At 40.3% G+C, this 13,771-nt stretch overlaps 1 protein-coding gene across 2 annotated transcripts; it reads left to right on the forward strand.

The window, feature by feature from the left end:
• LOC117259998 (von Willebrand factor A domain-containing protein 5A-like) lies at positions 1-13,096 on the forward strand. Of its 2 annotated transcripts, none has more exons than XM_078167254.1 (20): positions 1-205; positions 4,908-4,990; positions 5,389-5,591; positions 5,674-5,896; positions 6,935-7,110; positions 7,217-7,331; positions 7,462-7,610; positions 7,699-7,787; positions 7,878-8,022; positions 8,362-8,441; positions 8,546-8,660; positions 8,775-8,933; positions 9,118-9,221; positions 9,889-10,109; positions 10,512-10,562; positions 11,089-11,118; positions 11,658-11,738; positions 12,250-12,410; positions 12,565-12,688; positions 12,797-13,096. In XM_078167254.1, the coding sequence occupies exons 2-20, from the start codon at positions 4,945-4,947 to the stop codon at positions 12,874-12,876; spliced, it is 2,352 nt and encodes a 783-aa protein (XP_078023380.1). In that variant the 5' UTR covers positions 1-205; positions 4,908-4,944; the 3' UTR covers positions 12,877-13,096. The 2 variants fall into 2 exon arrangements, with proteins under 2 accessions (XP_078023380.1, XP_078023381.1); XM_078167255.1 differs by lacking the exon at positions 1-205 and adding an exon at positions 1,099-1,289.
• Positions 13,097-13,771: the final 675 nt, after the last annotated feature.

Below are 13,771 nucleotides of genomic sequence, written 5' to 3' on the forward strand. Positions count from 1 at the left end.
TTCAGTTTCATTTTTGATGGGAGTGGACATTTCAGGACGAAAACAACAGAATGCGCAGTGATTTTGCTTTTTTAAAGCCTACAGAACCCGAAACAACGACACATTGACCCGTTTCTTTGTATTTGTTTCCTTGTTGAATGTGGAAAAATCTGATGACGCCCTCCACAGCTGTGCGCGTGACTTTCATGCTGAGCAGCATTCCGTGGTAAGCAGTGGGTGGGAACGGTGAAGTATTTTTTTTTTTTTTTATATATAAGATATCTTTATTGCAAAAAGTGGTTTACAGTTCAGATGTGACTTACAGAGATAGATAGGCCTATATGTAATAGTGAACGAACATATAAAATACAATTAAGAACAAATGAAGCTTTGCCAGGGGAGGCTTATAAGTTATTAAAAGCAGAAAGAGGACCATATGTTGACAGTTTTAACTGCCTTTCTGTTGTTGGAGCCAGAAATCAAATTAATATAATGTACAACTTCATGGAAAAAAGATATAAAATTAGGTTTTTTACTGTTGAATTTACATTTATGAATGTGGAACTTTGACAACAGAATTAATAAATTTATAATGAAGTACATATTTTCTTTACTTTGACTTCTATAAAAGCAAAATACCACATTCTCCCACAATAAGGAAAAGTCTTTATAAATATGGTCCATGACAAATCTGCTGAAGTTTTGCCAAAATGTTCTGGTGTGTAAGCAAAAAGAGATGCAGAACAGTTTCTGGGTGGTCTTCACAAAAAGAACAGTTTGTATTGATGTCTCTTTTAAATTTAACCATGTAATGATTAGCAGGGTAGTAATATCTGTGAATTATTCTGAACGACACTTCTTTCACCTTGTTTACTGTCAGGTATCTGTGAGGAATCATCCAAACTTTTTTCCAGTCAATGTTGTTTACAAATCGGTTCCAGTAAAACATGACATTTGGGATAGATACATTTTTCTGAAACAAGGCACTAATGTTCTTCTTATTTCGAGGAAGTTTAGAAAAACAGATTTTTCCAACAGGTGATTCAGGCACAGCGGGGAGGGAGACAGAAGTGGGTGGAGGTCTGCCAGTATTTCTAAAAAGCATTATTGAGCCTGATGGAATGGCGTCAAATACAATTGCAGAACGGTGAGGTGGCAGATAATTAACAGGCCGGGCAAGTGACGGGAAAACCACACCCGTAACCTAACTTGCGGGCGTGGTTTAGGTTTGACTGCGTATCCCCAACCAGAAGCCTTGTGTATTATTCCTCTCCAGAGGCTTCCTGCGTGAGTGCATTTTCTTCTTACAGGTAGGCACCTGATATGTTGTTTTCATGACTGTAATATAAGTTGAATATATAAAGTAGACTAGTATAAAGGCCAGAAAGTCTGTTACAGTGTAGGCTTATGTTAAATTAAGTGTTAACCCTTGGATGCATGACCTACCAATACCTACACTCTTCCATAAGTGGGGTCAAAAATGACCCCAGTTAGAATCAATGCGTTTTATGTGATAAACTTAAGCAACTTCTTTCATTTTGGTTAAAGATGATGATTTGATGATTTATTAAATTTTGGTCAACAAAAGAATGATTTCATGTTTGACATGTTCATTTATCACTTTTTATTAATATTTTAACAACTAATGACATCATTCAATAATCAAGAATAGTATAATAGGCTACCTAAAGGGTTAGATTTTATCACAAGCAAGCTATAAATATCATAGTAAGTCTGCTTATCTCTTCACAACAAATGCAGTAATGTTAGCTAGCTTACTAAGCTAGCTAACCACACACACACACACACACACACAATAATGGTTAGATTTTATTACAAGGAAGCTATAAATGTCATAGTAAGGCTGCTTATCTCTACACAGCACATGCAGTAATGTTAGCTAGCTAACATTACAGTACTAACATTACATAGTAGTTAGCCAACTAGTACCTACATTGTAGTTAGCTAACACTAGCTAACTTAGTTAGCTAGTGTTAGCTAACTACAAAGTAGGCTAATGTGATGACAGTAATACTATACTTTATCACACAAAAGTCATGGATGTGTAAAATAAGTTCATATTTTATACCATCATATGTATTCCAAGATATAAAACGAATATAATACTAACATGTATGTTGCTGTATAAAAATCCTCCTGGGTGGTGAGACTGCTGGCATTAGATGTGTAAGTGTGACAGTAAATGTATACCTGACAGTCACAGTTGATTCCTAGGTCTAACCCTTGATATTCTATAGGAAATGCTTGGGGTCATTTTTGACCCCACTTATGGAAGAGTGGGGTAGTGATACATAGACAACAATTTCGTAAAATGTATATAATTTTTTTAAAAAAAATGCAAATGGCCTGATGTCAAAAACATGTTTTATGAGGAATACCTGGAATATTAAATGATAAAAACTTTTATTTCCATAGATATTGAAGAAAAACAACCCCTGGGGTCATTTTTGACCCCACTTATGCATCTAAGGGTTAAGTGTATTACTGATTTTTAAAGACTCTATAGAGTTTCTTTTCTGGCCCTCTTGTTGTCCACCATTTACACCTGCTGTCTTTTAGTCATGCAGACTCTCCCCTCACAGCAATTTCTAGCTGGAGTTAAAACAGACACACCCACAAGTTAAAAACAGTGTAAACAATGCAGATCCTTCAGGTTGTTAGGTAGGCTATCATGAACATTTATAATGATATTTATTTACACAGTGCTTTTCCAAACAGTTACAAAGTGTTTAACATGTCAATTAGGGCTGCGCGGTATATGCGGTAGACGGTAGAAATGATATAAATTTGGCCCACGGTAGAGATTTGCGCTCTACCGTCCTATTGTCGATGATATTCGTGGTGACGATAACTTAACGCAGTAAACATGAGCCGCTGCTTTTGTGATTAACGTTACCTTCATACCGCAGTACTCCGGCTACGGCGGCAGAATGGGGCCAGCCGGCCTCACACACCTCCCTCGCTACGTGATGGAGGTGGCCTGGCCGACCGCACCAAACCCAGGCCCCCAGGAGAAGGGGGCCCGGGAGCCGCCGGCCCTCCCTCTTCCCTCTAACGTTTATACATACTATATAACGTTTTATACACAATAATAGATGGATTAGCAACCGTTTCACTTCTGACAATAAATAGTTTCCATCCTAGACTTGTATGGCTTTTTAAATTGTTTTATTTAAGGTGTAAAAAAAAGAGAGAAGACAATATCGCAATATCATACCGTCACCGCATCCCCCCAATATAATACCATGATATTGATTTTAGGCCATACCGCCCAGCCCTAATGTCAATAATTAAAACAGACAAGACATAAAAACAACAACTTTTAAAATAACTGATAAATACACTATAAAACTGAGGAAATAAAAGACTTTAAATTAACATAAAACTCAAGTAAAATCAGGAATGGCTCTGCAAGAAAAGTATGTGTTAAGAAGGGACTTAAAAGAGATCACTGACCCGATTTCCTCAGGCAGACTGTTCCAGAGCCTCTGGGAGCAGACAAGACCTCTCCCTGAAGACCTCATATGATATGCAAGTTTTCAATTTCCTTTTTTGTACTCACACCCAGTGTATTCATACAAATGTGCATTGGGCTCTGTCTGTTAGTCTGAATACTCATATTTATAGCCTTCCTCATCTACTGAGCTCACCCATACCACACTGTGTCACTGCCTGGCTAACTTAGAAAGCATAACTCATATGAGAACAATCATATTAGACTTATTTATATATCATTTATGTAATGCTTATTTGTATAGGGGCAAGTATGTAGCATACATAAATGCCACACACCACAGCAGCTAATTTGCAATACCCGTCCCTAGCTGGGCCTTAAGATATAAAAGACTCAGCAGCAATAACACAAGTAACAGTGCAAGGGACAAACAACAATAAAGATATGAACAGAAAAATACAAGACACAAACTGCAGTACATAATTAGCACCATAGAATAGGGAGCACCAAATTAGTGATGGCTGCATAACTGATTCCTCTTCAAAATCTGTTTGAGTTTGAGTTTGAAGTGATTGAAATCAGGATCCAGTTTCTGTAGGTAAAGAATTCCACATGTAAATTTCACGGACAGAAAAAGCTGTTTCACCAAATGAGGATTTAGACCTCCCATTGGCTGAGCCAGAAGCTCTAAGTGGAACCACAAGGTCATCGAGCACCTGAGGAGCCTGATTATGTAGGCATTTATGGATGAGTTTGAAATGAGCAAAATGAATGAAATGATCAAACCTTCGCCTCTGAAGAACATGCCAGTGATGTGCTCCTATCAGTTTCCTGTCCAAGGTTTAATTGCTCGATTGTATATCATCATCAGAGGCTTAGTTAGAGGCCGTTTACACGTTGCCGGCTATTTTCATAAACGGACATTTCACCGTCTCCGTTTTCAAAAAGATCTTCGTTTACACTTACCCATGTATATATACACAAGAGCATGCCAAACCTGTAAGTGGCAGTGTAACGAGAGACTCAAGCCTTCCATGTATCCATTGTCACCATAGCAACATAGGTCGCACTTTTGACACAGGCGCAAGTTCCAGCGCATACTGTGACGTGGGCTGCCTATAACTCCGTTTATCTCCATTTACCTCAGTTTACATGCAAACGCGCAACCGGAGTTTTCCAAAATCTCCACTCTGGCTGGAGTTTTTAGAAAGACTCGTTTTCAGAGGAGAAATCTCCGTTTGCGTGTAAATGGCCTCTTATTGTAGATGCTGCTTGTGACCAAGAGGTTTCACAGTAACTTAAATGTGAAGAAACATGACATGCATGAAACTGTTTGCAGCATGAAATGGGAGACAGTCTCTGATAAGTCTAAATGTATGTGTAATAAGTATAATGGTTGCTTTGCTGTTCCTTTTTAGAAAGTTTGATTTTACTTTTACCTTCATTTCTACAGCACCAACTTCCTCAGCAGTGAAACCTGTTGAACAAGCATGATGGTGAACTGCTGTGGTCTGCTCACAGCCAGTAAGGAACCAGGTACAGAGACTTTTCTTTATAACCACAAAATCTCACAGAGGACTGTCCTGCACACTTCTCCTTATATTGACTGTTCAACCACACTGGCTTGTAGTAACTAAAAACAGCTTTGAACAATACTGGCGGAACACTGCTTCTGTATTCTCTTGTGTGTATTTTTACAGTTTCCTTGGCACTTACTGTACATGTGCAAAATATGATTGTGGGTGTGTGCTGATATTTGTCCCTGCAACAGTGTGCGTTTAGGCCTCACAGTGCCAGCAAGGGGCTTTTATACAAATATTTAAAACTGAATATACAGTGGACACATTTATGCTAAAGGGGAAGGATAAAAGCATAAATAAAATGTTTTCATAAAGTCTTTGTTCATTGTGTGTCCTCCTGTTTTTCTGTGTCAGTTCCTCTAAAGAGCATCGAGGTGGAGGTGGAGGTGAGGGACCATGTGGCTACAGTGGTCTCCACTCTGAACTATGAGAACAAGGAGGACAAACCAATAGAGGCAGTTTTTGTCTTCCCTCTGCCTGGAGATGCTGCTGTCTGTCATTTCAGTGCTAAGATTGGACAAAAAGAGATTGTAGCTGAGGTGAAGGAGAAACAGAAGGTGAGCTGGACAGCAGAGACTAAGTCACAATGGAGCTTAAAAACACAGCAAATGTTGCTCACATGTGTCGTCTGTACTCCAGGCTCGAGAGGAGTATGATGATGCACTGAGCTCCGGTCAGCAGGCCTTCCTGTTGGAGGAGAGTGAGCAGAGTCCAGATATATTCTCTCTGAGTGTGGGCAGCCTGCCTCCACGAGAGAGTGCCTCCATCAGGCTGGAGTACGTCACTGAGCTGGCTGTGCAGGCTGATGATGGGCTGAGGTTTTGTCTGCCTGCTGTGCTCAACCCTCGCTACCAACCTCAGGGTAGGAAAACCAGCCAACACCTTCATCAGGGGGCACTTAAGCCTCAGCTTAGTGCACACCACACCTGTCCATTTATCCTAACAGTCACACACCTTGTGACTACAGAGCTCTTGCCCTGCAAGAGCTGCTTTTTAAAAAGTCTGTCACACATTTAATGCATTTCTGTTGACTTTGGTAGTTTGAAAGAGGGCTGAGGTAGAAATGATGTGCTCACACTGACTCCTATTGTTTTTTTTATATACAAATATCCTTTGGCCTTTGTCTGAAGTGGAGATAAGGGTCTGAATATTCATATTTATAGCCTTGCTAGCTGCATGGCTCAAGGAAATAAAATTTCATTCATTCAGTTGGTTTGATGTCGACTGAAATATCTCAGCAGACATTTATGTCCCCCTCAGATGATTCCTTTAGTGGCACTACCAAGTTGGCATTTTTGGCTTTTCGTGAAATGTCTTTGAAACTGTTGAATGGATTGCCGTCCACAGATTGGTTCAGATAACCATGTTGCCCAGAAGTTGAAACTGAGCATCTTTGTTGATTCACTGACTTCAAGCGCCACCAGCAGGTCAGATTTTACTGGTTGATGACCAGATACCTGCAAAACCAACGACATCCCATCAGCCTTAGCTGTTCTTTATGTAAGTTGCCAATGAGTTAAAGGTGGCATACCAACACACAACTCCAAGATGGTTACAATGGTAAACAGTATACCTGCTAAACACCAGCATGTTAGCATTGTCATTGTGAACTTGCTATCTTTAGCATTTAGCATTTAGCAGCACTGCTGTACCTGGACATGCTGCCTACAGATCAGCTAGCATGGCTGTAGACCCTTAATGTTGTTTTTAGTTTTACTGTTAACTATTATTTAGGTTAGATATGTTCCTTCATGTACCGTCTCACTGATTGTTTCCCAGCGACCTGCAACAAAGACCTCCATCTAGAATCAAATCTTCAACGTTGCAGTTATGTGTCATGAACTTTACCCACTCAGCTACCAAGGCACTCCAGATAACAGCGCTTCTCACTTGTTCACAGGGAGTGAAGGGAGTGAAGTTGCCATTGTCCAGGTGACCTCTGTTCCAGCCTCTCTGGTTCCCTACAGTCTGTCTTTCTCTGCCCGACTGTCCTCTCCTCGTCCAGTCTCTAAAGTAGAGTCCAGCTGTTCCCTGGATCCTCTCCAGTACCTCAACACAGAGCAAACCCAGGCCACGGTAGGTACAGTGCTGATGTGTCTGCTGTGTGTGATTGTTCCTCAGTACTGAGAACAAGATGTATATGACTTTGATTATATTTCTGAGTGTGTTTTGTGAACTGCAGGTCAAGTTGGCTGCAGGACATAAGTTTGACAGAGATGTTGAACTGCTGATTTATTACAAAGATGCCCACCAGCCCACTGCTGTGGTGGAGGCAGGACAGGCGTCTGCCAAGCCCGGTGAGTGCAAATTAGTGAAGTGGTACTTTGCAAATAAACAGTTATTACCTTCAAACTGATGTGATGTGTTAAATATAAGAGGTAATTATTTTTATTTTTATATAGCTGAGTCACATATGTTGTGCTTCAGGCACTCTGATGGGTGATCCAGTAGTGATGCTGAGCCTGTACCCTGAGTTCCCCCAGGCTGTGATGTCTTCAGTTGCCTCATGTGGAGAGTTTGTGCTCTTACTGGATCGATCTGGCAGTATGCAGGGAGAACGTATGAAGAGTGCCAAGGTATTCATCATTTGCTATTTCTATCATTAAATCATCCAGTGTCTCTCTCACACAGCAGCCATCACTATCTTTTCTCTCTTCCCTAAAGGATACTCTGCTGCTCCTGTTGAAGAGCTTACCAATGGGCTGCTATTTCAACATCTACAGTTTCGGGTCCAGCCATGAACACATCTTCCCGTAAGCCTGTCTGTCATGTCACTCAGATCAACGAATTTGTTCCTGCCTTTAGTGTTAATGCTCATACATATATGTGTTTACTGGTGGCAGTAAGAGTGTGGAGTACAGCCAGGAGACCATGGAAGAGGCTCTGAAGAAAGTTGGGGAAATGACGGCTAACCTGGGAGGAACAGAGATCCTGAGGCCCCTCAAAGATATTTACAGCCAGCCCTGCATTCCCAATCAACCTAGACAAGTAATACACACATTCACACACACACACACACACACACACACATATATATTAAACAGGTGGTACAAATATTTCTTGAGGGTAACAACACCATACCATTCATTCAGAAGTTCCTTGTATTCTATGTTTTGACTTTGCATGCACAATCCTGAACTAGCAGGTGTGTTTGTTTGTTTGAGATTCATTCTTACCACACCTTGTTCTTTACACTTTATCTTTAAAACCACTTGTGTTACTGTAACAACAATCTAACATAGCTTTTAGAGAATGAGTTGGATGACACATGCTTCATGTTTGTGGGTGTGATGTAACTTAGAGTGATGTGTAAACTCTCCTCTGTAGCTATTTGTCTTTACTGACGGAGAGGTGGGGAACACCAAAGAAGTCATCAATCTGGTGAAGAAGAATTCAGGTTCCCACAGGTGAAAATACAAAAACACAAAACCCATCAACCACCCACAAAACTCTGAGTACATGTCCCATGTTATAATGCTCTGTGTACTTAAAGAAAACTCCTGTATTGTAGGTGCTTCTCTTTCGGGATTGGGGAAGGGGCCAGCTCTGCTCTTATCAACGGGTTGGCCAAGGAAGGAGGAGGTCACGCTCAGTTCATCACAGGGAAAGAGAGGATGCAGCCTAAAGTAGGAAATCACAGTCATTATGTACTTTTTTAATAAAAATAAAAAAAGAAGTGATTATAAATGTTAGTAAATACATTTTATAAAAACTTTTTTAAACCTGTTTTTACTCATCAGGTGATGCAGTCGCTGCGATTTGCTCTGCAACCAGCTGTGGTAGACGTCTCAGTCAACTGGGATGTGCCAAAGGGAGTCTCTGTCACTGCTCTCTCTCCACCAATCACAGCACTTTTCCAGGGTCAGAGGTCACTGATTTATGCCCAGCTGACTGGACAGGTAAGAGCAGCATCATCTCATAGTGAAATACCTGTCTATTTTTATGCCACTAAAATAATTTTGAATTGAATTTGATTTTTTAAATTTATTTTTTTGTTTTAAATTTATTTATTTATTTATTTATTCCATTGTGTATGTGTACTAAGTAATCAACATGTTTTCTGATACTGTAATGCTTTCCCAGAGTTCAGAGGCAGCAGAGGGCTGTGTGACGGTGAAGTACAGCCTGGCAGGTCATCCCTCTCAGAACCAGCTCCACTTCAATCTCACGCCTGCAGAGGACACTGGGTAAAACAGACTTTTGGTCAGGCAGCATTGTTATGCATTGGGTCCTGACCTTACAAGTGTTAAGTTTAACTTAATTATGAAGATCAAATTAAATAAAACAGTAGAAAAGAATAAGAAACATTAATATTTTAATTAAAGAATATTTTCCTGATACGTGGCATTAAGTGTCTGCTGAGAGGCTCACACGTGATGTGGAGAATGGCTTTAAATGTATTGTTCTGTCAAAGGACAGACACTACAGGAGAATTGTTGAATTGATCTTGATGGGTTTTTTTCGGTTGATTTAGACTGTTGGTATAAGTGCAATACTTTAAAATCATCTGAAGACAGTGATGTAACTGGCTGGAAGTGTTTTTTATAATCACCACCTCTGCTGCACTTACATGAACCAAAACAGCAGACGCCACTACCACTCTGTGCTTGTAGCTGCGCCTCGTTGATTAAAAAAGGGCCCAAAGGGTGTCCACCACTCACCTGGCTGACAGGCTTTTTGTGTAGCTCAGGCCTTTAGAGTTTCTGTCTGTGAGTTTCCTCTGGGTGCTATTGTTTTCTCTCCCTGCTGATCCTGACCAGAATAAACTTGTATAGACAATGGATGAATGACAAAAATGATAGGGTTATTACAAATCTGTTTGCAGACACGTTGATTCCTCTCTCCTACCTGCAGATTAACAGTCCACAGGTTGGCTGCTCGGACTCTGATTCGCTCCCTGGAGATGGAGGAGAAAGAGTGCACAGGAGAGCAAGGTGAAGGAGTGAAGAAGAAAGTGGTGGAGGTCAGTGTCCAATCAGGAGTGAGCAGCGTCTTCACTGCCTTCATTGCTGTCAACAAAGGCGATGGCGAGGCGATTCAGGGACCTCTGGTGCGCAGAAATGTTCCAACACCAAGTGAGTGTTTACAAGAAAAATCAAAAATCAAAAGTTACCATTTGACACTATAGCTGACCAGGAATGTAGCAGCATGTAGGAAAGCATGATGGTGAACTGTTTTGACATTAAGATAATCATTGATCATTTATAAATCACTGTATCACTGTTATACTCATGTTTAATTTAGGTTTGAGGGCTAGCATTTTGTCTTTGCTTACAGTATCTGGACACATGTTGACATGTCTATGTGTTTCATCTTTGAGATATTTTGAACTTTTGAAAGATGTGAATATTTGAAATATTATTAACAGCTTGTGACTTATTGTAAAAAGCACAGACACTAGTTTAGCTTGGTTGATATTTTTGCTTACTAATTCTGATGTCTTGACCTCGTGCTCTTTTTTCTTTTGTAACTCAAAGTGATGATGGCCTGTAGTATGCCTATGCCTTCGATGTGGTGTGCTAAAATGTGTAAGTATAAAAGCTAAATGGAGTTTTAACATGTATCTGTATATAGATAAACACTGAGCAAACCACATCTACTATAGTATGTAGCAGTTGTTATGGCAGTCCTGGGCAAAGACAACATAGAAAATTGCCCAGGTCTCTAAACAGAATCCTTGTACTGCTCAGATTTATTGAGAGCTCCCTCAAACAGCAGAGCCTTTTGCATTGCTTTGTGTTCCAGAACTGTCATTATCCCACATTAAAGAGACATACTGCACAGTTTCACTGGGTGGCATCTTGCTTCATAAGGATGACCACAGCCAGTGGATTTATTCTCAAACAACTGCATCTGTATTTTTAATGTCTGGAGAGAAGCTCTGTGCAGGGCAGACTGCTGAAAGGAGTGAACTGACATACTTCACCAAAAAGCCTAATGTGGCTTTTGTGTGTGATAAATGTAGAAACCAATAGTTCACTAACATTTTTGTTTAATACGTTTATTGTGTCTTGACCTCATACACTCTTTTTTTTTTTTTTTTAATGTCTTTAGCGATGGACTGTGATATGGGACCTACTCCGAGTAAGTAAAATATCTTCCATAGAAAAAAAATGATTCCCTAGTCTGTACACAACCAAAGACTCCAAAATGGGCATAAACAAAAGAGAATATCACAACAACACAACACAGGTCTGTTACAGTGTGCCCAGGGTATTTAAGACAGTCATGGCTGAGGGCACAAAACGCCTCCCAAAGAGAGTTTTTCTGCAGAGTAATTGTCTGTATCTGTGAACAGAGGGAAGGAGGGTGTAGTGTATGGGTTGGGTTTTCGAAGATATGTTGGTGACTTTCGGGAGCTTGTTGCTTTTGGTGAGAGTGAGCATGGTGAATTAGCAGGTGGCTCAGCACAGGAGGATGGGTTCAGTAATAATAGGATTCTACCACTGGGGTGGCAGGGGCTGTGTGCTATGGAATGTATTTCTTCAAAATGTGGCTTTTGTGTGTATTTTTATAATCATCATCATCATCATCATCATCATCATGTTTTTTGGTCAGTGAGGAGTTCTGTAACACAACGGCTGAAGCTATATCAGGCTGTGATAACTCTGCTCTCTTAACAGAGTGTAGGAGCAAATCTAAGAGTGGCAGTCGATCATTTTTCTCTGGTAAGAAGAAGAAGCAAGCTGCCATGCCGACACCACGTAAGACATCTCTGGCTATGGTTTATGGCTAATTAGCAAAGGTTAGCATACTAAAATGCTACACCGAGATGCTGAAAATACTAAAAATGAAATTTGCTAAACATCAGCATGTTTTCTCATTTTCTCATTGTGTGCATGTTAGCACAGAACTTTTCCTCCCATCTGGTTCTTTGATAATTATGAAGATAATTAACTCTGTCTTTTTATCAACACTGTGACCATACTTATGCTTATACGAGAAAACAAACAAGGATGTGTAATGTTTCATTTTCAATAATAATCAAAAAAGGCCAAAACAGTTGAATTTCACATTGGAAGCAACAATATAATTTGAAAAGACATTTTTCCAGCTTAGCATGACACTTTCTGACTCACGTTTGAGCGAAGCAATTCACTCAAATATTCTTGACTGCAGTGTTTTTACATATCAGCATCAAAAAGGCAAAGATGTAAACAAATGCTCAAAATGTCACCAGTGCAACTGTCCAACAAGAATATGTTATCTTTGCAGAAGAGTGCTCAGTCAAACTTTCACCCAAGCAGCCACCCAGAGACCCTTTGCTGCAGTTGATCTCCCTCCAGAAGGCGTCTGGCAGCTGGGAGCTGGATTCAGCTCTGGCTGCTGCACTGGGAAAAACCAGCAAGGAGGTGGAAAAGCCAAAGCCTGCATCGGTGAGTTATTGACACAATAATCATAAGGGGAATTATTTTAAAACAGATTTCATGACATGCTATGTAACCAGACAGAGGAGGGAGATTAAAGCTTTGACCATATCTGTGATCATGTTGAAGTACGCATCTGTTTCTCTTTGATTTGGTGAATTAGGTGAACCAGGAAGTGTGGGCCACCATTCTGGCTCTGATCTGGCTTCATGGCTCCAAGATGGATGCTCAGGATGAGTGGGAGCTTCTGGCCATGAAGGCTGTGTCATGGCTCCGTGCTCAGAATGGTAATAACCAGAATAATCGTTTGTTTTTAACAGTGTGTGCTGGTTAAAATCAGCTGTTTGCTCACATTCACTCTGCTGTTAACTTGTTTTGTGTGTTTGTTTTTCCAGCACCACGTGTGACAGAGTGTGTGGAAGCTGGAAATACTCTGTTGGGTTTCAAGGTGAAGAAAGATGCCCTGGGACTCTGAAGTTTCATTGAAGGAGTTTCTCTTTAGGATTGGTACCCTGAAGCAGATTCACTTCATCAACACTGCACCATACCATCTGCCTAGTAACAGTTAAATCCCATTCTTTTCTGTTTTCATTTGGCGTTTCTCCTCGTTGATATGTTTATTGGTCTTTTTAATCAGAACAAATTTGGTTTATCATTGTAAAAGTAAATAAAGTAAATTTAAACTTGAATGTAAATTGCTCCGTTGCTCCGTTCTTTGTGCATTGAAAAGTGTGTGACACCAGGTTCACATACACTGTAAACCAACACTGAATTACACATCACATCTCGAGCTGTCAGCATACATGTCTGGCCACATGATACCAATTATTCAATTGTCTGACTGTCCCAGTCTCATGAACACATTATCTCAAGAACACCTCTACATCCACTTAGACTCTAAGATGAACTGATAAGAGTCTTTGGCGGTCAAAGGTCACTATGACCTCAAAAAACATGATAATGACAGAATTTCACACAAATGTCTAATTGGACAAATTGATGTAGTGATGATATACTTATATCCCAAAGGTCAACTTCACTGTGACATCATAGTGCTCTGCACAACACCTTTCCGCCCATTATTCAGCATCATAACTCAGTAACAGAAGAGGAGACATTTGGTCAGGTACTGAATTGGTGACACTAATCTTCAGTGTCCATCTTTAAACTGTGGTGATCGTATAGATCTTCTGTGTTGCCGGGGGGAAGATGTTTGTGAAGCATCCACATTCTAGAATATACAGCTTCTTTGCAGCAACATCCATATTTGAAGCATTGTCTTCTGTCATCATGGCTACTGATGAGTCTGGACAGACATGAATGTAAACTGCAACTGCAACTTGACTGACTCAGGGAGGCATACAACCATG

The sequence above is a fragment of the Epinephelus lanceolatus genome, chromosome 4 (genome assembly GCF_041903045.1).
Source record: "Epinephelus lanceolatus isolate andai-2023 chromosome 4, ASM4190304v1, whole genome shotgun sequence".
Taxonomy (NCBI): domain Eukaryota; kingdom Metazoa; phylum Chordata; class Actinopteri; order Perciformes; family Serranidae; genus Epinephelus; species Epinephelus lanceolatus.